General features: G+C 47.8%; 1 protein-coding gene across 1 annotated transcript in view; it reads right to left on the reverse strand.

Annotated features, from left to right (window-relative positions):
* GPD1 (glycerol-3-phosphate dehydrogenase 1) overlaps positions 1 to 5,926 on the reverse strand; it is a 98,235-nt gene extending 92,309 nt beyond the window's left edge. Inside the window, exon 1 of the mRNA XM_063952024.1 lies at positions 5,747 to 5,926. Coding sequence (XP_063808094.1) covers positions 5,747 to 5,784 — 38 coding nt within the window. The 5' untranslated portion in view covers positions 5,785 to 5,926. The remainder of the gene's footprint in view (positions 1 to 5,746) is intronic.
* Positions 5,927 to 21,345: the final 15,419 nt, after the last annotated feature.

Raw genomic sequence — 21,345 nt, forward strand, 5'->3', positions numbered from 1 at the left:
CACTTTTATGGATCCCCATTTTAGGCCCATAGTCACTCCTGACTGTAGGAAGTGCAGAAATCGACCCAGCTGAAATTCCTCTGTTGGGGCCTTCATGGCCTCACACCAAGCAACATATTTTCGCCATATGCGGTGATAATGTTTTGCTGTCACATCCTTCCTAGCTTTTATCAGCGTAGGAATGACTTCAACCGGATTGCCCTTTTCCATCAGGATCCGGCGTTCAAACGCCATGCCGTCAAACGCAGCCGCGGTAAGTCTTGGAACAGACAGGGCCCCTGCTGTAGCAGGTCCTGTCGGAGCGGCAGAGGCCAAGGGTCCTCTGAGATCATTTCTTGTAGTTCCAGGTACCAAGTTCTTCTTGGCCAATCCGGAACGATGAGTATAGTTCTTACTCCTCCCTTACTTATTATCCTCAGTACCTTTGGTATGAGAGGAAGAGGAGGGAACACATAAACCGACTGGTACACCCACGGTGTCACTAGAGCGTCCACAGCTATCGCCTGAGGGTCCCTTAACCTGGCGCAATATCTTTTTAGCTTTTTGTTGAGGCAGGACGCCATCATGTCCACCTGTGGCCTTTCCCAACGATTTACAATCAGCTGGAAGACTTCTGGATGAAGTCCCCACTCTCCCGGGTGGAGGTCGTGCCTGCTGAGGAAGTCTGCTTCCCAGTTGTCCACTCCCGGAATGAACACTGCTGACAGTGCTATCACGTGATTTTCCGCCCATCGGAGAATCCTTGTGGCTTCTGCCATTGCCATCCTGCTTCTTGTGCCGCCCTGTCGGTTTACATGGGCGACCGCCGTGATGTTGTCTGACTGAATCAGCACCGGCTGGTTTAGAAGCAGGGGTTTTGCTTGACTTAGGGCATTGTAAATGGCCCTTAGTTCCAGAAAATTTATGTGTAGGGAAGTCTCCTGACTCGACCATTGTCCTTGGAAGTTTCTTCCCTGAGTGACTGCCCCCCAACCTCGGAGGCTTGCATCCGTGGTCACCAGGACCCAGTCCTGAATGCCGAATCTGCGGCCCTCGAGAAGATGAGCACTCTGCAGCCACCACAGCAGAGACACCCTGGCCCTCGGGGACACGGTGATCAACCAATGCATCTGAAGATGCGATCCGGACCACTTGTCTAACAGATCCCACTGAAAGATCCTTGCATGGAACCTGCCGAAGGGAATGGCTTCGTAAGAAGCTACCATCTTTCCCAGGACTCGCGTGCAGTGATGCACCGACACCTGTTTTGGTTTCAGGAGGTCTCTGACCAGAGATGACAACTCCTTGGCCTTCTCCTCCGGGAGAAACACCTTCTTCTGTGCTGTGTCCAGAATCATGCCCAAGAACAGCAGACGCGTCGTAGGAACCAGCTTCGACTTTGGGATATTCAGAATCCAGCCGTGCTGTTGTAGCACTTCCTGAGATAGTGCTACCCCGACCAACAACTGCTCCTTGGACCTCGCCTTTATTAGGAGATCGTCCAAGTACGGGATAATTATAACTCCCTTCTTTCGAAGGAGTATCATCATTTCGGCCATTACCTTGGTGAATACCCTCGGTGCCGTGGACAGACCAAACGGCAACGTCTGGAATTGGTAATGGCAGTCCTGTACCACAAATCGGAGGTACTCCTGGTGAGGTGGGTAAATGGGGACATGGAGGTAAGCATCCTTGGTGTCCAGTGATACCATAAAATCCCCCTCTTCCAGGCTTGCAATAACCGCCCTGAGCAATTCCATTTTGAACTTGAACTTCCTTATATAAGTGTTCAAGGATTTCAAATTTAGAATGGGTCTCACCGAACCGTCTGGTTTCGGTACCACAAACATTGTGGAATAGTAACCCCGTCCCTGTTGAAGGAGGGGAACTTTTATTATCACCTGCTGGAGGTACAGCTTGTGAATTGCCGCCAGTACTACCTCCCTTTCCTTGGGAGTAGCTGGCAAGGCTGATTTGAGGTAACGGCGAGGGGGAGACGTCTCGAACTCCAGCTTGTATCCCTGAGATACCACTTGTAGAACCCAGAGATCCACCTGTGAGCGAACCCACTGGTCGCTGAAGTTCCGGAGACGGGCCCCCACCGCACCTGGCTCCACCTGTGGAGCCCCAGCGTCATGCGGTGGACTTAGTGGAAGCAGGGGAGGATTTTTGTTCCTGGGAACTGGCTGTCTGGTGCAGCTTTTTTCCTCTACCCCTGCCTCTGGGTAGAAAGGATGCGCCTCTGACCCGCTTGCCTTTTTGGGGCCGAAAGGACTGTACTTGATAATACGGTGCTTTCTTAGGCTGTGAGGGAACCTGGGGTAAAAAAGTCGACTTCCCAGCTGTTGCTGTGGACACGAGGTCCGAGAGACCGTCCCCAAATAATTCCTCACCCTTATAAGGCAAAACTTCCATGTGCCTTTTAGAATCAGCATCACCTGTCCACTGCCGAGTCCATAATACTCTCCTGGCAGAAATGGACATTGCATTAATTCTAGATGCCAGCCGGCAAATGTCCCTCTGTACATCCCTCATATATAAGACTACGTTTTTAATATGCTCTATGGTAAGCAAAATAGTATCCCTGTCAAGGGAATCAATGTTATCTGACAGGGAATCAGACCATGCTGCTGCAGCACTACACATCCATGCTGAAGCAATAGCAGGTCTCAGTATAGTACCTGAGTGTGTATACACAGACTTCAGGATAGCCTCCTGCTTTCTATCTGCAGGCTCCTTTAAGGCGGCCGTATCCTGAGACGGCAGTGCCACCTTTTTTGATAAGCGTGTGCCTTGTCCACCCTAGGGGATATCTCCCAGCGTAACCTATCCGTTGGCGGGAAAGGGTACGCCATTAGTAACCTCTTAGAAATCACTAATTTCTTATCTGGGGAACACCACGCTTCTTCACACAATTCATTTAACTCATCAGATGGGGGAAAAGTCACTGGCTGCTTTTTCTCCCCATACATAATACCCTTTTTTGTGGTAACCGGGTTAATGTCAGAAATGTGCAACACATTTTTCATTGCCGTAATCATGCATCGGATGGCCATTGTGGATTGTACATTTGTCTCATCCTTGTCGACACTGGAGTCAGACTCCGTGTCGACATCTGTGTCTGCCATCTGAGGTAGCGGGCGTTTTTTGAGCCCCTGATGGCCTCTGAGACGCTTGGGCAGGCACGGGCTGAGATGCCGGCTGTCCCAAAGCTGTTACATCATCAAACCTTTTATGCAAGGAGTTGACACTGTCGGTTAATACGTTCCACATATCCATCCACTCTGGTGTCGGCCCCGCCTCCACGTAAGCGTCCTCATCAAACATGTCGACACAGCCGTACCGACACACCGCACACACACACAGGGAATGCTCTGACTGAGGACAGGACCCCACAAAGTCCTTTGGGGAGACAGAGAGAGAGTATGCCAGCACACACCAGAGCGCTATATAACAGAGGGATTTACACTAATACAATGTGAATTTTCCCCCAATAGCTGCTTATTATCACAATTGCGCCTAAATTTATGTGCCCCCCCTCTCGTTTTTACCCTTTCCGTAGTGTATACTGCAGGGGAGAGCCTGGGGAGCGTCCTTCCAGCGGAGCTGTGAAGAGAAAATGGCGCTGGCTGTGCTGAGGAAGATAGCCCCGCCCCTTCAGCGGCGGGCTTCTCCCGCTTTTTTAATAATATTTATGGCGGGGGATTAGGCACATATACAGTTTAGAACTGTATTATGTGCATTTTGCCAAGTAAGGTATACAAATTGCAGCCCAGGGCGCCCCCCCCCCCAGCGCCCTGCACCCACCAGTGACCGGAGCGTGTGGTGTGCTGTGGGAGCAATGGCGCACAGCTGCAGTGCTGTGCGCTACCTTATTGAAGACAGGAGTCTTCAGCCGCCGATTTTCTCCCGGAATCTTCCGTCTTCTGGCTCTGCAAGGGGGACGGCGGCGCGGCTCCGGGAACGGACGATTGAGGTCGGGCCCTGTGTTCGATCCCTCTGGAGCTAATGGTGTCCAGTAGCCTTAGAAGCACAAGCTAGCTGCAAGCAGGTAGGTTTGCTTCTCTCCCCTAAGTCCCACGTAGCAGTGAGTCTGTTGCCAGCAGATCTCACTGAAAATAAAAAACCTAACAAATACTTTCTTTTCTAGTAAGCTCAGGAGAGCCCACTAGGTGCATCCAGCTCTGGCCGGGCACAGATTCTAACTGAGGTCTGGAGGAGGGAATGGAGGGAGGAGCCAGTGCACACCAGATATGGTACCTAATCTTTCTTTTAAGAGTGCCCAGTCTCCTGCGGAGCCCGTCTATTCCCCATGGTCCTTACGGAGTACTCAGCATCCACTAGGACGTCAGAGAAATGACAGAAGCTGATTGGTTGGCACTTTATATCTCTCCACACTTTCAGAAATCTGCCCCATAGTATCATCTCAGGATGCATTATGCTTGGTTACTTACTGTACCTACCAGTCCCGTGTTTGTGCTCCTGCAATGTACTGTACAAATGCACAGTGCAGCAAACACGGGCAAGTTTTCACTGGGCATTGCGGCCTGACTGGTTCCATCCACCAATATGAAGGTACAGGGAAATAATTAGCAGTAAACGTATAAATGTTAACTGCCACAAAGCCTTATGTTACCAGTGTGGGCTTTCCTGTTGGTGTCATTTTGTTTTGTTTTTTTGCTTTGCATGTTGGCCTCAAATGAATAAATTGACAAGTAAGCAGTGCACTTTTACAGCTGTGATAATAATAGTAATGCTTAGGAAACACATCTCTTCAGCTGTTTAAAAATAACACTGACAGAATTTCAAGTAAAACATCTTATGAATAGTCAGTTCCATGTTTTAAATAGGATATAAATCCAGTTGCAGGCAGTACGGATGGTGTAATGATTAACATTACGGTCTCACAGCACTAAGGTCATGGGTTCGATTCCCACCTTGGCCCCGTGTGGAGTTTGTATATTCTCCCCGTGCCTGTGTGTGTGTGTTTCCCCGGGGTACTCTGTCTTCATCCCACAACTCAAAAATATATGGTAGGTTAAGTGTGTGCATGTACATGTGTTTTGGGCAGACTAGCAGGGCCATCTGCCCTCACATTCCGTGCTTCTATGTGTCAGTTCCCCCCCCAGCCTGCAGAGATCACTGTACTGTGGTGTAAAGGGATACAGCTTGTTTCAAGTTGGAATTTGCTCACTCAGGCAGACAGACCACGGTACAGAGGTTATGTCACCAGCACATAAGAGATCCTTGGGATAAGAATCAGTGCTCAGGAATATACCAGTACAGCTGTGCTGCGCCAGGGGGCAGACCAACATCCCTATTATCAGATCCGTATGGGAACATGCAGTGCCACCCTCCTGGCACTGGGTATGGGGTGTAGTCTCTGTGGAGGGGAGGGGAGCGGGGGGTGTAAATAGCTTCATAGTCAATGGTGACACTAGTAATGCATGTGCATAATACAATGCTGGGTATTTAATATGTGTGTTCTAGATATAGTGCTGGAATGACTGCACAGAAAAGGATTTGTGGGAAGCACAGCTCAGCATGGATTGTATTATGGTTGTGTCTATGTTGGAAGAGAATCTAGACGCTACCATTGTATTATGGGCGGATTATGTCCTGCTGCTGCTGAGTACAATAAACAGAGACAAATGCACAAAGTCACATGCTCTCGTATGCTGCACTAGTAGCTCTCACTACACGGGGAAGCCGCCTCATTCATAGAGATAGGAGGGGGGAACCCTGAGCTTCTTATATATATACTGACCAGTTGCCAGATCCAACGATGCAGACTTTCAGAGCCATGAGTATGTATATCCGCGCTGCAGAGACGTCCTCAGCTGTTGGAGTAGTGAGCTAGTGCCCTGCTGCTGTCACCTTGCCTTGTGTAACTCCAGCCCTGACTCGCTCCCCGATACTGTACTTGTTCCAGAATCCAGCCAGCGCCAAACTCTTGGCATTTAAACGTGAGTTGACTAGCCACGCCCCCCGACCCGTGATTGGCGGAGATCCGACACTGGTGGTGACAGTGCTCAGAGTGAGTTGTGCCCCAGCTGCTGAGTCTCAGGCTGGTGGTCGTGTACCGGGAGCTGCACTGGGCAGGACAATTAAATCCAATAGAACATCTATTGCTGAATACACTAAATGGCCCACGCATCAGGCATCGTAGGTGTTAAATCTCAAACACGTCATACAGTATCTTAAAATGTCATAACAGAAAGACACAGGGGGAGATGCATCAAGCCTTGGAGAGAAAGTGGAGAATTTGCCCAAAGCAACCATTTAGCTTATGACTCATTAATCTAGCAAAGTATGAAATGACAGAAGCGGATTTGTTGCTTAGGGCAACTTCACTTTCTCTCTCTCTACAAGACTTGAAAATCACACTTTAAATATGTATCATATACATGCCTTTAAAATAATTAAAAAAACAGGCTGTCAGCCTGTCACACAGGGTTAGATAGAGCTCTGCTGCTGTTCTTCAAACTAATAAAAAAAATAGGACACTGCACCAAATGTAAGGGGATGATTTCATTGTTTTAGTGCAACTGATCGCCCATTACTTTAGAAGGGACTAGAAGGTACGATATTGAATTGTTTGGTCCAGCGTTGGGCACCCATTGCTTTAGTGCATGTCATACTTAAATAGACAGGGTTCAGACAGAGCTACATTACAGGTGCAACAAGTAAAATGCGCAAATAGACAGACTTTTCTAATTACCCCCTCAGCAGGGCATGAGCAGAAATAATGGACACCCACAGTATTCACACCCAGTCATAAACTGGCCCATCCGGCGCAGGGCAGCTAAAACACAATTGAACGCCGCCCTAAGATCTTGTGAAACTTAATTTTCATGGAGTCTTCCATTTTGTTTTTAACTTTAATCAAATGATACCATTGATTTCTCTTGCGTCCTAGAGGATACTGGGGTCCACATTAGTACCATGGGGTATAGACGGGTCCACTAGGAGCCTTGGGCACTTTAAGAAATCAATAGTGTGCACTGGCTCCTCCCTCTATGCCCCTCCTACCAGACTCAGTTTAGAAAATGTGCCCGGAGGAAACGGTCACGCTTAGGAGAGCTCCTGAAGAGTTTTCTACATTTATTTTTTCTGTTTTGTTATTTTCAGACAGTGCTGTTTGGCAGCAGCCTGCCTGCTTCGTGGGACTTAGGGGGAAGAACGCCCCAACTTCCTAAAGAGTTAATGGTCCCGTTACTCCGCTGACAGGGCACTGACCTCCAGAGGGTCCTATTCGCAAGCCCCACCACGGCGAGCGTACAGACCCGCAGCACGCCGCCACCCCTAACAGAGCTAGAAGAAGAGTGGTGAATATAATGCTGGCGTCCCAGCAAGCGGGTCGCCAACACAAATGGCGGCACATGGGCAGGAGTGCAGTGCTGCGGCTCCAGACTTTCAGTACACACTGCAGTGTGATTGCGCTGAGGGGCGAGCCGACAGTCACCAGATACCCAGAACACTGGCGATGCAGCCTTACAGGGGTCTTAACCATCTTGTAAGCGAAAAAGTACCTCAGGCCAGTATAAAATGCGGGAAGACCGCACGCCATTAAGGGGACGGGGTCTTTGCTATGAGCGGTTCCAGCAGCTCACCAGCGCCATTTTCTCTCTGCAGCTCAAACAGAAAACGCTGGCAGGGAAGTGCTGCCCCTCCACATCAACTCTAGACTACGTCAGCGGTACCAGGGGGTTATCAAGGGGAGGGGGGAGCAGATTATATCCATACTAATACCCTATTAAGGGTATTTAAGCTGCGCCTGGCTACGTTTATTTGTTAGCTAAAGGGGCGCTGTGTGGCTGGTTTTCCTCATTCCTCTGTCTCTCTCTAAGGGGCTATGTGTGGAATTGTGCTTTGTGTGTGTGTACCTCACATTACAATGTCCAAGATGTTTCCTGCACCGCAGAATGTTTTTCCTCCCCAATACAGTGTACTCAGGACAGTACAAGCTCAGGCTACTGGGTCCGAAGCGCCTTGGTTGGACTCTATAAGGGGGATGATTATTAATATTTCTAATAAACTATCCCATACGGAGAAGGAGACACAGTATTTGGGACCTGACAAATAAAGATTCAGCTCCCACACCTGCGACTCTAACTCCTTCCATTTTGCCACAAAAGTGTACACTGGCCCAGATATTTCAGGCTGACACTGATGACGATGCCTCAGATACAGGGGACGGTGAGGTGGATCTGGGGGGGCGGTGATGCAGCTCTCGCTCAATGGGTGCAAGCTGTGGTAGAGGCCATTAGGTATGTATTGCAGATTTCAGAAAAAGTAACAGTAGAAGAGGAAGAATCTCATTTTAATGTAAACAAAGAAATCCTCAGTTACTTTACCTGCATCAAGAGAGTTAAATTCTCTGTTTGAAGAAACTTGGATAAATCCAGAGAAAAAGTTTCAAATCCCTAAATGATGGCTCACCTCATTTCCTCAACATGATAGGAAGAAATGGGAAAATCCACCGATAGACGACGCCTCAGTATTTAGATTGTCACGTAAAATTATTTTACCTGACCCAGGAGCAGCCTCCTTCAAGGATACGGCTGACAGCAAGATTGAGACCACAATCAAATCTCTGTACACTGCTGCTGGGGTGGCCCAAAGACACACTATTGCTTGTGCATGGATATCTAGGGCCATTGCAAAATGGTCAGGTAATCTAATTGATGATTTAGATTCTCTGCATAGAAGTGAAATTGATTTACTCTTGCATCACAGTCAGAACTCTGCAAACTTTATGGTGGAAGCCATGAAGGAAATTGACCTGCTCAACGCACGTGTTACGGCCATGGCAGTGTCAGCACACAGAGGCTTCAGCTACGCCAATGGAGTGCAAATGCGGATTGCAGGAGAAGCGTGGAGAACCTGCCCTTTACAGGTGAGACCTTGTTCGGCGATGAACTGGATATGTAGATATCCAAGGCGACTGCGGGTGAGTCGACATATCTTCCTTCCGCAGCTACCCAGTCTAGAAAATCATATTCTGCCCCTACGTTGCAGTCCTTTCGGACAGCAAAATGTAATAACAAATCCAAAGATTCCTCCACTACCTTCAGAGGTGGTTGAGGAAAATACCAAAAACCTGCAACTACAGGTTCTCGGGAACAGAGCTCAGGTTCTGCTTCCTCAAAGCCTTCAGCATGATGGTGGACCACACTGAAGAACAGGCAGGTGGGAGCACTTTTAAAGGATTTCAGTCACATCTGGGCAACAGCATGACTAGATCCCTGGGTCAAGGATCTTCTTACCCAGGGATACAGACTGGCGTTTCAAGAACTCCGACCTCACAGAGTCTTCAAATCAGGCTTACCAGCTTCTCAGGAAGCAAGTACAATCCTGCAAGAAGCAATTCAAAAGTTTGTACAGTCCGAGATCATTGTCCCAGTATCACCTCAGCTACAGAACAAGGGTTATTATTCCAACCTATTTGGGGTAGCATAACCAGAGGGTTCGGTAAGACCCATCCTAAACCCGTATTTACGGGTATTCGAATTCAACATGGAGTCTCTGAGAGCGATGATACTGGATATGGAGGAACAGAAGGTATTCCTTCCATTGTAAAAGGCATTGGTAATCCAGTCAATGGTGCGGGATGTGCTGAAGCCAACTCTGATATCGGTGCATCAGTGCATTCACCTTCTGGGGAAGATGGTAGCCTCTTACGAGGCTCTGCAGTACGGAAGGTTTCATGCAAGGCCCTTCCAGCTGGATCTGTTGAACAAATGGTCCGGATTGCATCTTCACATGCACCAGAGGATAAGTCTGTCGCCAAAAGCCAGGATTTCTTTTCTGTGGTGGCTTCAGACTTCTCACCTGACCGAGGGTCGAAGGTTCGGGATTCAAAATTAGATTCTGCTAACCACGGACGCAAGCCTCAGAGGTTGGGGAGCAGTCACCCAAGGGGAACAGTTCCAAGGAAAATGGTCAAGTCAGGAGCCATTCTTCCTATCAACATTCTGGAACTAAGGGCCATATACAACGCCCTTCTACAAGCATCGCATCTGCTTCAAGATCAAGCCATTCAGGTTCAGTCGGACAATGTAACGGCAGTAACGTACATAAACTGACATGGTGGAACGAGTAGCAGAGCTGCAATGTCAGAGGTAACAAAAATTCTCCTCTGGGCAGAAAGACACACGGTGGCTCTGTCGGCAATCTTCATTCCGGGAGTAGACAACTGGGAAGCGGACTTCCTCAGCAGACACGACCTCCACCCAGGAGAGTGGGTCCGTCACCCGCAGGTGTTCGAGTCCTTAACAAGTCGGTAGGGAATTCCACAGATAGACATGATGGCCTCTCGTCTCAACAAGATGCTAAAGCACTATTGTTCCAGGTCAAGGGACCCACAAGCAGTGGCGGTGGATGCTCTGGTGACTCCATGGGTCTACCAGATGGTTTACGTGTTCCCACCTCTTCCACTGATCCCAAGAATTCTCAAAAGAATAAAAAGGGAAATTGTTCAAGCAATTCTCATTGCTCCAGATTGGCCGGGAAGGGCCTGGTACGCAGACCTACTGGAGTTGTTCCTGGAGGACCTGTGGCCTCTGCGAGAGGATCTTCTGCAACAGGGGCCGTTCGTCTATCAAGACTTACAGTGGCTACATGGAAGTTGAGCGTCAGATTTTAGCCCGGAAAGGCATTCCGAACAAGGTAATTCCAACCCTGATCCAAGCTAGGAAGGGGGTAACGTCTAAACATTACCACCGTATTTGAAAAAAAATGTCTTGTGGTTTGAAAACAGGAAATTGCCTGCAGTGGAATTTTAACTGGGACGTTGTCTCCTTTTTCTACAGTCAGGTGTGAATGCGGGCCTACATTTGGGGTCCTTAAAAGTCCAGATTTCGGCCTTGTCCATTTTTCCCCCCAGAAACAATTGGCTTCCCTCCCTGAAGTTCAGACATTTTTGAAGGTTGTTATGCACATCCAACTGCCCTTTGTGCCAACCACGGCACCTTGGGATCTTAATGTGGTGTTGCAGTTTCTGCAATCTGACTGGTTTGAACCTTTACAGGAGGTTGACGTTAAGTTTCTTACGTGGAAGACTGTTACACTGTTGGCCTTGGCTTACGCAAGGCGTGTGTACGAACTACGGGCGTTGTCTCACAAAAGCCCCTATTTGATTTTTCCTGAGGATAGGGCTGACCTAAGAACTCGTCAGCAATTTCTTCCTAAGTTGGTGTCTGCGTTTCATATCAACCAACCTATTGTGGTTCCAGTGCTTACTGACTCGCTGTTTGTTCTCTATGATCCCAAGAAAATTGGGTGTCCTGCTTCAAAGAAGTCTATTGCTCACTGGATTAGGCTTACTATCCAGCAGGATTATTCATCGGCAGGATTGCCGGTTCCTAAAGTACAGGCCCACTCTACTAGGTCAGTGGGTTCTTCATGGGCGGCTGCCCGGGGTGTCTCGGCTTTACAGCTCTGCTGAGCAGCTACTTGGTCGGGTTCAAACACGTTTGCAAAGTTCTATAAGTTCAGTACTTTGACCTCTGAGGACCTTCAGTTTGGTCAATCAGTTCTGCAGGAACCTCAGCACTCTCCCACCTGGTTTGGGAGCTTTGGTGCATCCCCATGGTACTAATGTGGACCCCAGTATCCTCTAGGACGCAAGATCCTACAGGTAAATCCTTTTCTCATAGTCCATAGAAGATACTGGGCGACCGCCCAGTGCTTCGTGTTTCCTGCCCTGTTACTTCGTTAAGTAATATTGTTGGTTCAGCTGTTGCTGTTCCGTTTGGTTAGCATGGCTTTCCTCTTGTTTGTGTGTGCTGATTCAAAAATCACCACTGATCTGTTACATCCCCTCTCAGGATATGTCCGTCTCCTCAGGCACAGTTTCTAGACTGAGTCTGGTAGGAGGGGCATTGAGTGAGGAGCCAGTGCACACTATTGATTTCTTAAAGTGCCCAAGGCTCCTAGTGGACCTGTCTATACCCCATTGTACTAATGTGGACCCCACTATCCTCTACGGACTACGAGAAAAGGATTTACCGGTAGGTAATTAAAATCTTAATTTAACATGAAGTAAGAAACAATGGTGCAGATGTATTCAGCATGGAGAAGTGATAAGTGGAAGGTGATAACGCACCAGACAATCAGTACTAACGGTTATTTTTCAAACCCGTAATGATTGGCTGGTGTGTTATCACCGTCCACTTATCACTGCTTTATCACTTCTCCAGGCTTAATACATCTGTCCCAAAGTCATCAAATGCATCCAGAAAACAGCTTGTACTTACATTATGGGGGCAAATGGCAGCATTTACCCAGACTCTAAAGGTCCATACACGGAGCGATATAGCTGAGCGATTTTGACTATATAGTCAAAATCGCTCAGAAAGTTAGTGCATATCGCTCTGTGTGTACACAGCCAGTGGTAGCGATGCGCGTCCCCGCCAGGTCGCTATCGCTGCTAAAAATAGACTGTGCAGGCAAGTCAATTTTGGCTAGGTCGCTGGAACAGAAAAAGTATCCCCTTGCTTAAATGAGTTAGTCAAAATCGCCCATACCCAAAATCGCTTGCACACTTAGTTAAAATTGATGGAAAAGTTAGTAAAAATCTCCTACTGACAGGTCAGGAGAGAACGCTCAGTTAAAATCTCTCCGTGTGTATGCACCTTTATACTGCACGTTAAAATGCATCAGTTTCGCATTTAAAAAAACAAGTTGTATTATATATGGACAGGTGTACTGTACTATGCGCCTACTGTGACCCAGGTGGATTGCTGTGTATGGGTCACACAAGGCCAGCATGTTTCCTAGGACGCATCAAACAGCTCCCAGTAGGCGTGATGACTGGTGAGACACACCAGTATAGCAGCGATGGGAAGTCTCTACTATAACTGCTGCTAGCAGAACTTTTCTGCTTTCCATCTAAATTGCTTTCGCCCAGCAACTGTTTATACGTTCCTGTGCTAAATGCTAGAGCAACAGGCAACTGTTTTGCTACTGGACCTGAATGCTGCTTACAGCTTTCCAGCAGCTGTCCCAGAATGTGTAATGTCCTCTGGCCAGAGCCTATTCCTTTCAGCAGGATGCGTATGATAGGTGGACAGTGATTGTCAACAGGTACAAGAGTTCGCCACAAGTTTTTTTTTTTTTTACCAACGTTACTACCCACGTGGACTACGATTGGGGATAGTGACCTGTGTCAAGCGCAGCGAGGCACCTCGCCCGAAGTTCACTCGCCACGCGGTACACTATTGCAGCTACATGTGGCTGAAAAGGGGAAATATCATCCAAAAGACAAAAAAAATAAAAATAGGATTTTACCTCCCGGTAAATCTATTTCTCGCAGTCCGTAGTGGATGCTGGGGACTCCGTAAGGACCATGGGGAATAGACGGGCTCCGCATGAGATAGGGCACTTTAAGAAAGCTTTGGATTCTGGGTGTGCACTGGCTCCTCCCTCTATGTCCCTCCTCCAGACCGCAGTTAGAGAAACTGCGCCCAGAAGATATGAACAGTACGAGGAAAGGATTTATGTAACCTAAGGGCGAGATTCATACCAGCCACACCGTATAACCTGTGATAAACTACCCAGTTAACAGAATGAACAAGTAACATAGCCTCGGTTCAAGACCGACCAACTATAACATAACCCTTATGTAAGCATTAACTATATACAAGTCTTGCAGAAGAAGTCCGCACTTGGGACGGGTGCCCAGCATCCTCTACGCCTACGGACTACGAGAAATAGATTTACCGGTAAGTAAAATCCTATTTTCTTCAACGTCCTAGAGGATGCTGGGGACTCCGTAAGGACCATGGGGATTATACCAAAGCTCCCAAACGGGCGGGATAGTGCGGATGACTCTGCAGCACCGATTGAGCAAACAGGGGGTCCTCCTCAGCCAGGGTATCAAACTTATAGAACTTTGCAAAGGTGTTTGTCCCCGACCAAGTAGCAGCTCGGCACAGTTGTAGTGCCAAGACACCTCGGGCAGCCGCCCAAGAAGAGCCCACCTTCCTAGTGGAATGGGCCTTAACCGATTTAGGCAATGGCAATCCTGCCGTAGAATGCGCCTGCTGAATCATGTTACAGATCCAGCGAGCAATGGTCTGCTTTGAAGCAGGAGCGCCAACCTTGTTGGCCACATACAGAACAAACAGAGCTTCAGTCTTCCTGATCCTAGCTGTTCTGGTCACGTAAATCATCAAAGCCCTGACCACATCCTCCAAGTCCTGTGTAGCCACAGGTACGACAATAGGTTGGTTCATATGAAAAGAGTCCTCAACTCTGCCCTATCCACGTGAAAAATCAGGTATGGACTTTTATATGATAAAGCCGCTAATTCCGAAACACGCCTTACAGAAGCTAAGGCCAACAACATGACCACTTTCCAAGTGAGGTATTTCAACTCCACTGTTTTGAGTGGTTCAAACCAAGGTGACTTGAGGAAACTTAATACCACGTTAAGATCCCAAGGCGCCACCGGAGGTACAAAGGGAGGCTGAATATGCAGCACTCCCTTCACAAAAGTCTGTACTTCAGGAAGAGAAGCCAATTCTTTTTGAAAGAAAATGGATAAGGCCGAAATTTGGACCTTTATGGACCCTAATTTTAGGCCCAAATTCACTCCCGTTTGAAGGAAGTGAAGCAGACGGCCCAAATGGAACTCCTCCGTAGGAGCAGCTCTGGCCTCACACCAAGAAACATATGTCCGCCATATACAGTGATAATGTTTCGATGTCACATCCTTCCTAGCCTTGATCAGGGTAGGAATGACCTCCTCCGGAATCCCTTTTTCAGCTAGGATCCGGCGTTCAACCGCCATGCTGTCAAACGCAAGCGCGGTAAGTCTTGGAACAGACAGGGCCCCTGCTGCAGCAGGTCCTGCCTTAGAGGAAGAGGCCACAGATCTTCTGTGAGCAACTCTTGCAGATCCGGATACCAAGTCCTCCTTGGCCAATCTGGAACAATGAGAATTGTTCTGACCCTTCTTAGTCTTATTAATCTCAACACCTTGGGTATGAGAGGCAGAGGAGGAAACACCTAGACTGATCTGAACACCCATGGTGTCACCAGAGCGTCTACCGCTACCGCCTGAGGGTCTCTTGACCTGGCGCAATACCTCTTTAGCTTTTTGTTGAGACGGGACGCCATCATGTCTATTTGAGGCAGTCCCCACCGATCCACGATTTGTGTGAAGACTTCTTGATGAAGTCCCCACTCTCCCGGATGCAGGTCGTGCCTGCTGAGGAAGTCCGCCTCCCAGTTGTCCACCCCCGGGATGAACACTGCTGATAGTGCGCTTACATGGCCTTCCGCCCAGCGCAGAATCCTGGTCGCCTCTGCCATGGCCACTCTGCTCCTTGTGCCGCCTTGGCGGTTTACATGAGCCACTGCCGTGATATTGTCCGACTGAATCAGAACCGGTTTGTTCTGAAGCCACTCCTCCGCCTGGAGTAGGGCGTTGTAAATGGCCCTTAACTCCAGGACATTGATGTGGAGACAAGTCTCTAGGCTTGACCAGAGACCTTGGAAATTTCTTCCCAGTACGACAGCCCCCCAACCTCGGAGGCTCGCGTCCGTGGTCACCAGGATACAGTCCTGAATGCCGAACCTGCGACCCTCTAGGAGGTGAGCACTGTGCAGCCACCACAGGAGAGATACCCTGGCCCTGGGAGACAGGGTGATCTGTTTCTGCATATGTAGATGGGACCCGGACCATTTGTCCAATAGGTCCCATTGGAAAGTCCTCGCATGGAACCTGCCGAAGGGGATGGCCTCGTATGAAGCCACCATTTTCCCCAGACCTTTGTGCAATGATGCACAGAAACCTTTTTTGGCTTTAAAAGGTTCCTGACCAGGGCTATGAGCTCCTGAGCCTTCTCCACCGGAAGAAAAACTCTTTTTTGGTCTGTGTCTAGAATCAGGCCCAAAAAGGTCAGACGCGTTGCAGGTACTAGCTGGGATTTCGGTAAATTGAGAATCCAGCCGTGCATCTGCAACGTCTTCACAGACAGAGACACGCTGTCCAGCAACTTCTCCCGAGATCTCGCCTTTATTAGGAGATCGTCCAAGTATGGGATAATTGTGACTCCCTGCTTGCGCAGGAGCACCATCATTTCTGCCATTACCTTGGTGAAAATTCTCGGGGCCGTAGAAAGCCCAAACGGCAACGTCTGAAATTGGTAGTGACAATCCTGTACTGCAAATCTCAGAAACGCCTGGTGAGGGGGGAAAATCGGAACATGAAGGTACACATCCTTTATGTCCAGGGACACCATCCAATCCCCTCCCTCCAGGCTGGCGATGACCATTCTGAGCGATTCCATTTTGAACTTGAACCTCTTCAAGTACAGGTTCAGGGATTTTAGATTTAGAATGGGTCTGACCGAACCGTCCGGTTTCGGTACCACAAACAGGGATGAATAATAACCCTCTCCTTGCTGGAGATGAGGAACCTTGATTATCACCTGTTGAATGTACAATTTGTGAATTGCCGCTAACACTAGCTCCCCCTCTGACGGGGAAGCCGGCAGAGCCAATTTGAAAAACCGGCGAGGGGGCATGTCTTCGAATTCCAGTCTGTATCCCTGGGAAACACTCTATTGCCCAGGGATCCACCGGTGATTGAACCCAGACGTGGCTGAAAAGACGAAGATGTGCCCCCACTTGATCTGACCCCCCCCCCCCCCCCCCCCCGGAAAGCCCCAGCGTCATGCTGTGGATTTTGCGGAAGTAGGGGAGGACTTCTTCTCCTGGGAACTATCTGAGTGCAGCTTTTTTCCCTTGCCTTTACCTCTGGCAACGAAGGACGATCCTCGTACCTTCTTGTTTTTATTAGAACGAAAGGACTGCATTTGATAATGTGGTACCTTCTTAGAATGCTGCGGGGGAACATAAGGTAAAACATTCGATTTACCGGCCGTAGCAGTAGAGACTAGGTCCGAGAGGCCTTCTCCAAACAACTCCTCCCCCTTGTAAGGCAATGACTCCATATGCCACTTTGAGTCGGTGTCTCCCATCCACTGTCGGGTCCACAAGAGCCGCCTAGCAGAAATAATAGCGTTTATTCTAGAGCTTAGTAAACAAATGTCTCTCTGAGCATCCCTCATATACAAGGCAGCATCTCTGATATGCTCCATGGTCATTAGAATGGTATCCCTATCTAAGGTGTCCATCTCCGTAGATAAGGAGTCTGCCCATGCCACGACAGCACTACAAACCAAGGCCGACGCCATGGCCGGCCTAACTATAGTTCCTGAATGTGTGTAAATGTGCTTCATGGTAATTTCCTGCTTGCGATCAGCAGGATCCTTGAGGGAAGCAGTATCCGGAGAAGGCAGTGCCACCTTCTTGGATAAGCGTGTCAGCGCCTTGTCTACTTTAGGCGCAGATTCCCATCGTATCCGATCCTTCTGTGGAAAAGGATACGCCATGAGAATCCTTTTGGGAACCTGGAGTCTCCTATCCGGAGATTCCCAAGCCTTTTCGCATAATTCGCTTAGCTCAAATAACGGAAACGTGACCTCAGGCTTTTTCCCTTTATACATGTGAACCCTCGTGTTCCTCCGTGATATGCAAAACCTCTTTTATGGCAATAATCATGTACCCAATACCTTTTGCCACCTTCGGCTGTAATTTTGCATCCTCATAGTCGACACTAGAGTCAGTATCTGTGTCGGTATCTGTGTCAGCGACCTGGGATATGGGGCGCTTTTGAGACCCTGAAGGTCCTGGCACCACAGGGACAGGCACGGACTGGCTACCTGACTGATCCCTAGCTTCAGCCTTGTCTAATCTTTTATGCAGGAGATTTACATTGCATTCACGACATTCAGCATATCCACCCAGTCCGGTGTCAGCGTTGCCGACTGCGACCTGACATTCAAGCACTCCCCCTCCACATTAAGCGAGCCTTCATCAAACATGTCGACACACACGTACAGACACACTGCACACACCCAGGGAAACTTTTTCTGAAGACAGTATCCCATGAAAGGCCCTTTGGAGAGAGAGAGAGAGAGTATGCCAGCACACACCCCAGCGCAACAACCTGGAGACCAACACAGAATGCTTTTCCCCAGCAGCGCTGTATTATACTTTATTTTGCCAATTATGTGCCCCCCCCCCCTCTCTTTTTAAACTCCCTCCACCGTGTGTAAGCAGGGGAGAGTCCGGGGAGCTTCCTCTCAGCGTTCTGTGGAGAGAGAAATGGCGCTGGTGAGTGCTGAGGGAGAAGCCCCACCCCCTCAGCGGCGGGCTTCTGTCCCGCTCAAAATCGTGTAAAATGGCGGGGGCTCAATTATATACATGTACATGTATATACCTATTTGCCATCTAAGAGGTGTTATTATTGCTGCCCAGGGCACCCCCCCCCCCTGCACCCATACAGTGACCGGAGTGTGTGAGGTGATGTGGAGCAATGACGCACAGCTGCAGTGCTGTGCGTTACCTCTGTGAAGCTGAAGGCTTCTGCCGCCTGAGATGTCTTCTTGCTTCTGTTCTTCTGGCTCCGTGAGGAGAATGACGGCGTGGCTCCGGGGGTGGACGCCCAGGACGAACCTGTGCTCACCACCTCTGAAGCTAATGGTGTCCAGTAGCCGAGGAAGCAGATCCTATCAGTTAAGTAGGTCTGCCCCTCTCTCCTCAGTCCCTAGATGCAGGGAGCCTGTTGCCAGCAGTGCTCCCTGTGAAAAAGTAAAAATCCAAACAAAAATGCTTTCTGTAGCAAAGAACTCAAGAGAGCTCCCTGCAGTGCGCCCTTCATCCTCTGGGCACAGTGTAAAACTGAGGTCTGGAGGAGGGACATAGAAACAAAATTTGTCGGCAGATAAGAACCACTTGGCCCATCTAGTCTGCCCTTTTTTTTTTTTCTCTCTAACCTTAATTGATCCTTATTTCTTTGTAAGGATATCCTTATGTCTATCCCATGCATGTTTAAATTGCTCTACTGTCTTAGCCTCTACCACCTCCGATAGGAGGCTATTCCACTTGTCCACTACCCTTTCTGTGAAGTAATTTTTCCGCAAATTTCCCCTGAACCTCCCCCCCTCCAGTCTCAGTGCGTGTCCTATAGAGGGAGGAGCCAGTGCACACCCAGAATCCAAAGCTTTCTTAAGGTGCCGTATCTCCTGCGGAGCCCGTCTATTCCCCATGGTCCTTACAGAGTCCCCAGCATCCTCTAGGACATTAGAGAAAAATATATATATAGATTTGTCAACCTTTTCTGTGTCGACCTCTTGAATATCAACCACATGGTGTCAAACCAGTGATCTACATCCATTTTTAATAGGTCAGAATCTTTACAAGAAAAAAAACAGCTACAGAAACAGTTTCTCCAATAGAAGTTAGTTTCCAGAAATAAATATAATTTTTTTTTTTTAAACAAGCTATGCAAGTTTACTATAGTATCCTGTAGAAATTGTGTCTCCGTGGTGACAAGTTGGGCTTTGTGTGTACAAGGCCACAAAGCAACAGTAAATACCAGTGGGAACACTGTGTGTCGACCATTTGGCTGCAAGGAGCAAAAGGACTGTTTGATTATAGCCTGTCCGTAATGACAGACATGGAGGAAAGCACAGGTGACGCTTGCTAATCAAGACAACTAAGACAAATCAAGTGTGAACTAACGAATGAACAATGAGGTTATTTGCACTAATACTGGGTGTATCTGAAACGGAACAAGTATAACTTGTGCAGCACGTTGTTTCCATTGTATGACAATGAAAGGCAAAATAAGAGAATAAAGACTCCTACAATGGAATCAACTATCTGAAATAAATAAAAACCGACAAAGCTGTGTCACGCTCAGCACACATCTCTCCCCCAACTCCGCAATGTGTGCTGAGCAAAGGGCGGCAGGCGCTCACATCACCCAGCTGGTGCATGCAGGCCAATCTAGAGTCAGCGATAGCTGGACCGGGGCCGCGCATCGCTATAACGCATACACACGGAGAGGTGTGTGCTTCATTTCGAAGCAATCTGGTCAGATTGCTTAGAAATTAAGCACACGTTGCTATGCGTGTACCCCCCTTTACACTGCTGCTACATAATAGAATGAGGACTATTATCAGCAAGTCCTGGACAAACTAATATAATATGTTAGCAATAGGGATTTCAGGGACGTGGTGGATGGGCAAGCATCTTTGGCCAAACACGTACTAAGAACCTCACTTATATTCTCCATGTTACTTGTAGAGTTTATTAACATTATTTTGATTATCCGTATTCTTAGTGCTTAGTGAGTGGATTCTCTTTTTCCTGCATGGTACTACAAAAAAACTCAGCATGGTAGCACCTCTTATATTTAATGTTAGGGTATGAAGTTCAAGCCCCCCTTCAAGTGTAAATACATGCAAAACTAAATGACCTTCAACAATGCATCCACCAGATTTGTAATTTTAACCTTATAACGTGGGCAGCAAATAATCAATTTTGACATCCAGAAGCAGTCGGGCCATGTTTTAGTTAACAGTCATTTAATATAAATGTGATCGTCCATCTCATGTAAACCAAAATAATGAAAGTTTATTTTAGAAAACAGACCTACTGGAAAATATTTTCATCTACTTTAGTGGCGAGTGCAGATCAAAGAGCCAGGAAACACGGATGGCTAATTAGCCTAACACACTGATTACAGTACATCGGAGAAGTAAATCCTGAATGTAAGGAAACATGTAAAGACCGATCAGCTGCATGATACAGATAGGACATTCATTGTAAAAATATAATCACAAGAACACTGATTATATATAAGACTGATGACTTATGGACACACCTGTTTTGAGTTGGTCCCTCAGAATATTTCTCACTTAAGATTTGAAAAGTCAGAGCACAGTAACTATTACTAGAATGTCATTAAAGTCTGTGAAATAGAGGTTACATGCTCTGCTGTGGTCACCTCTCGTTAAGGATGGAAGTTGGACCTGCAGTTCCCAGCACAAATGAGGATGCAAATTAACAGGCGCTCGCTATACTGTTACCAGTATTGTGGAGCATCATACTGCATAACAGTACAGGTTGAGTATCCCATATCCAAATATTCCGAAATACGGAATATTCCGAAATACGGACTTTTTTGAGTGAGAGTGACAGTGAAATCTTTGTTTTCTGTGGCTCAATGTACTCAAACTTTGTTTAAAACACAAAGTTATTAAAAATATTGTATTAAATGACCTTCAGGCTGTGTGTATAAGGTGTATATGAAACATAAATGAATTCTGTAAAATTACACACACTTTGTTTAATGCACAAAGTTATTAAAAATATTGGATAAAATGACCTTCAGGCTGGGAGTATAAGGTGTATATGAAACATAAATGCATTCTGTGCTTAGACTTGGGTCCCATCACCATGGTATCTCATTATGGTATGCAATTATTCCAAAATACGGAA

The sequence above is a fragment of the Pseudophryne corroboree genome, chromosome 2, assembly GCF_028390025.1.
Source record: "Pseudophryne corroboree isolate aPseCor3 chromosome 2, aPseCor3.hap2, whole genome shotgun sequence".
NCBI lineage: Eukaryota > Metazoa > Chordata > Amphibia > Anura > Myobatrachidae > Pseudophryne > Pseudophryne corroboree.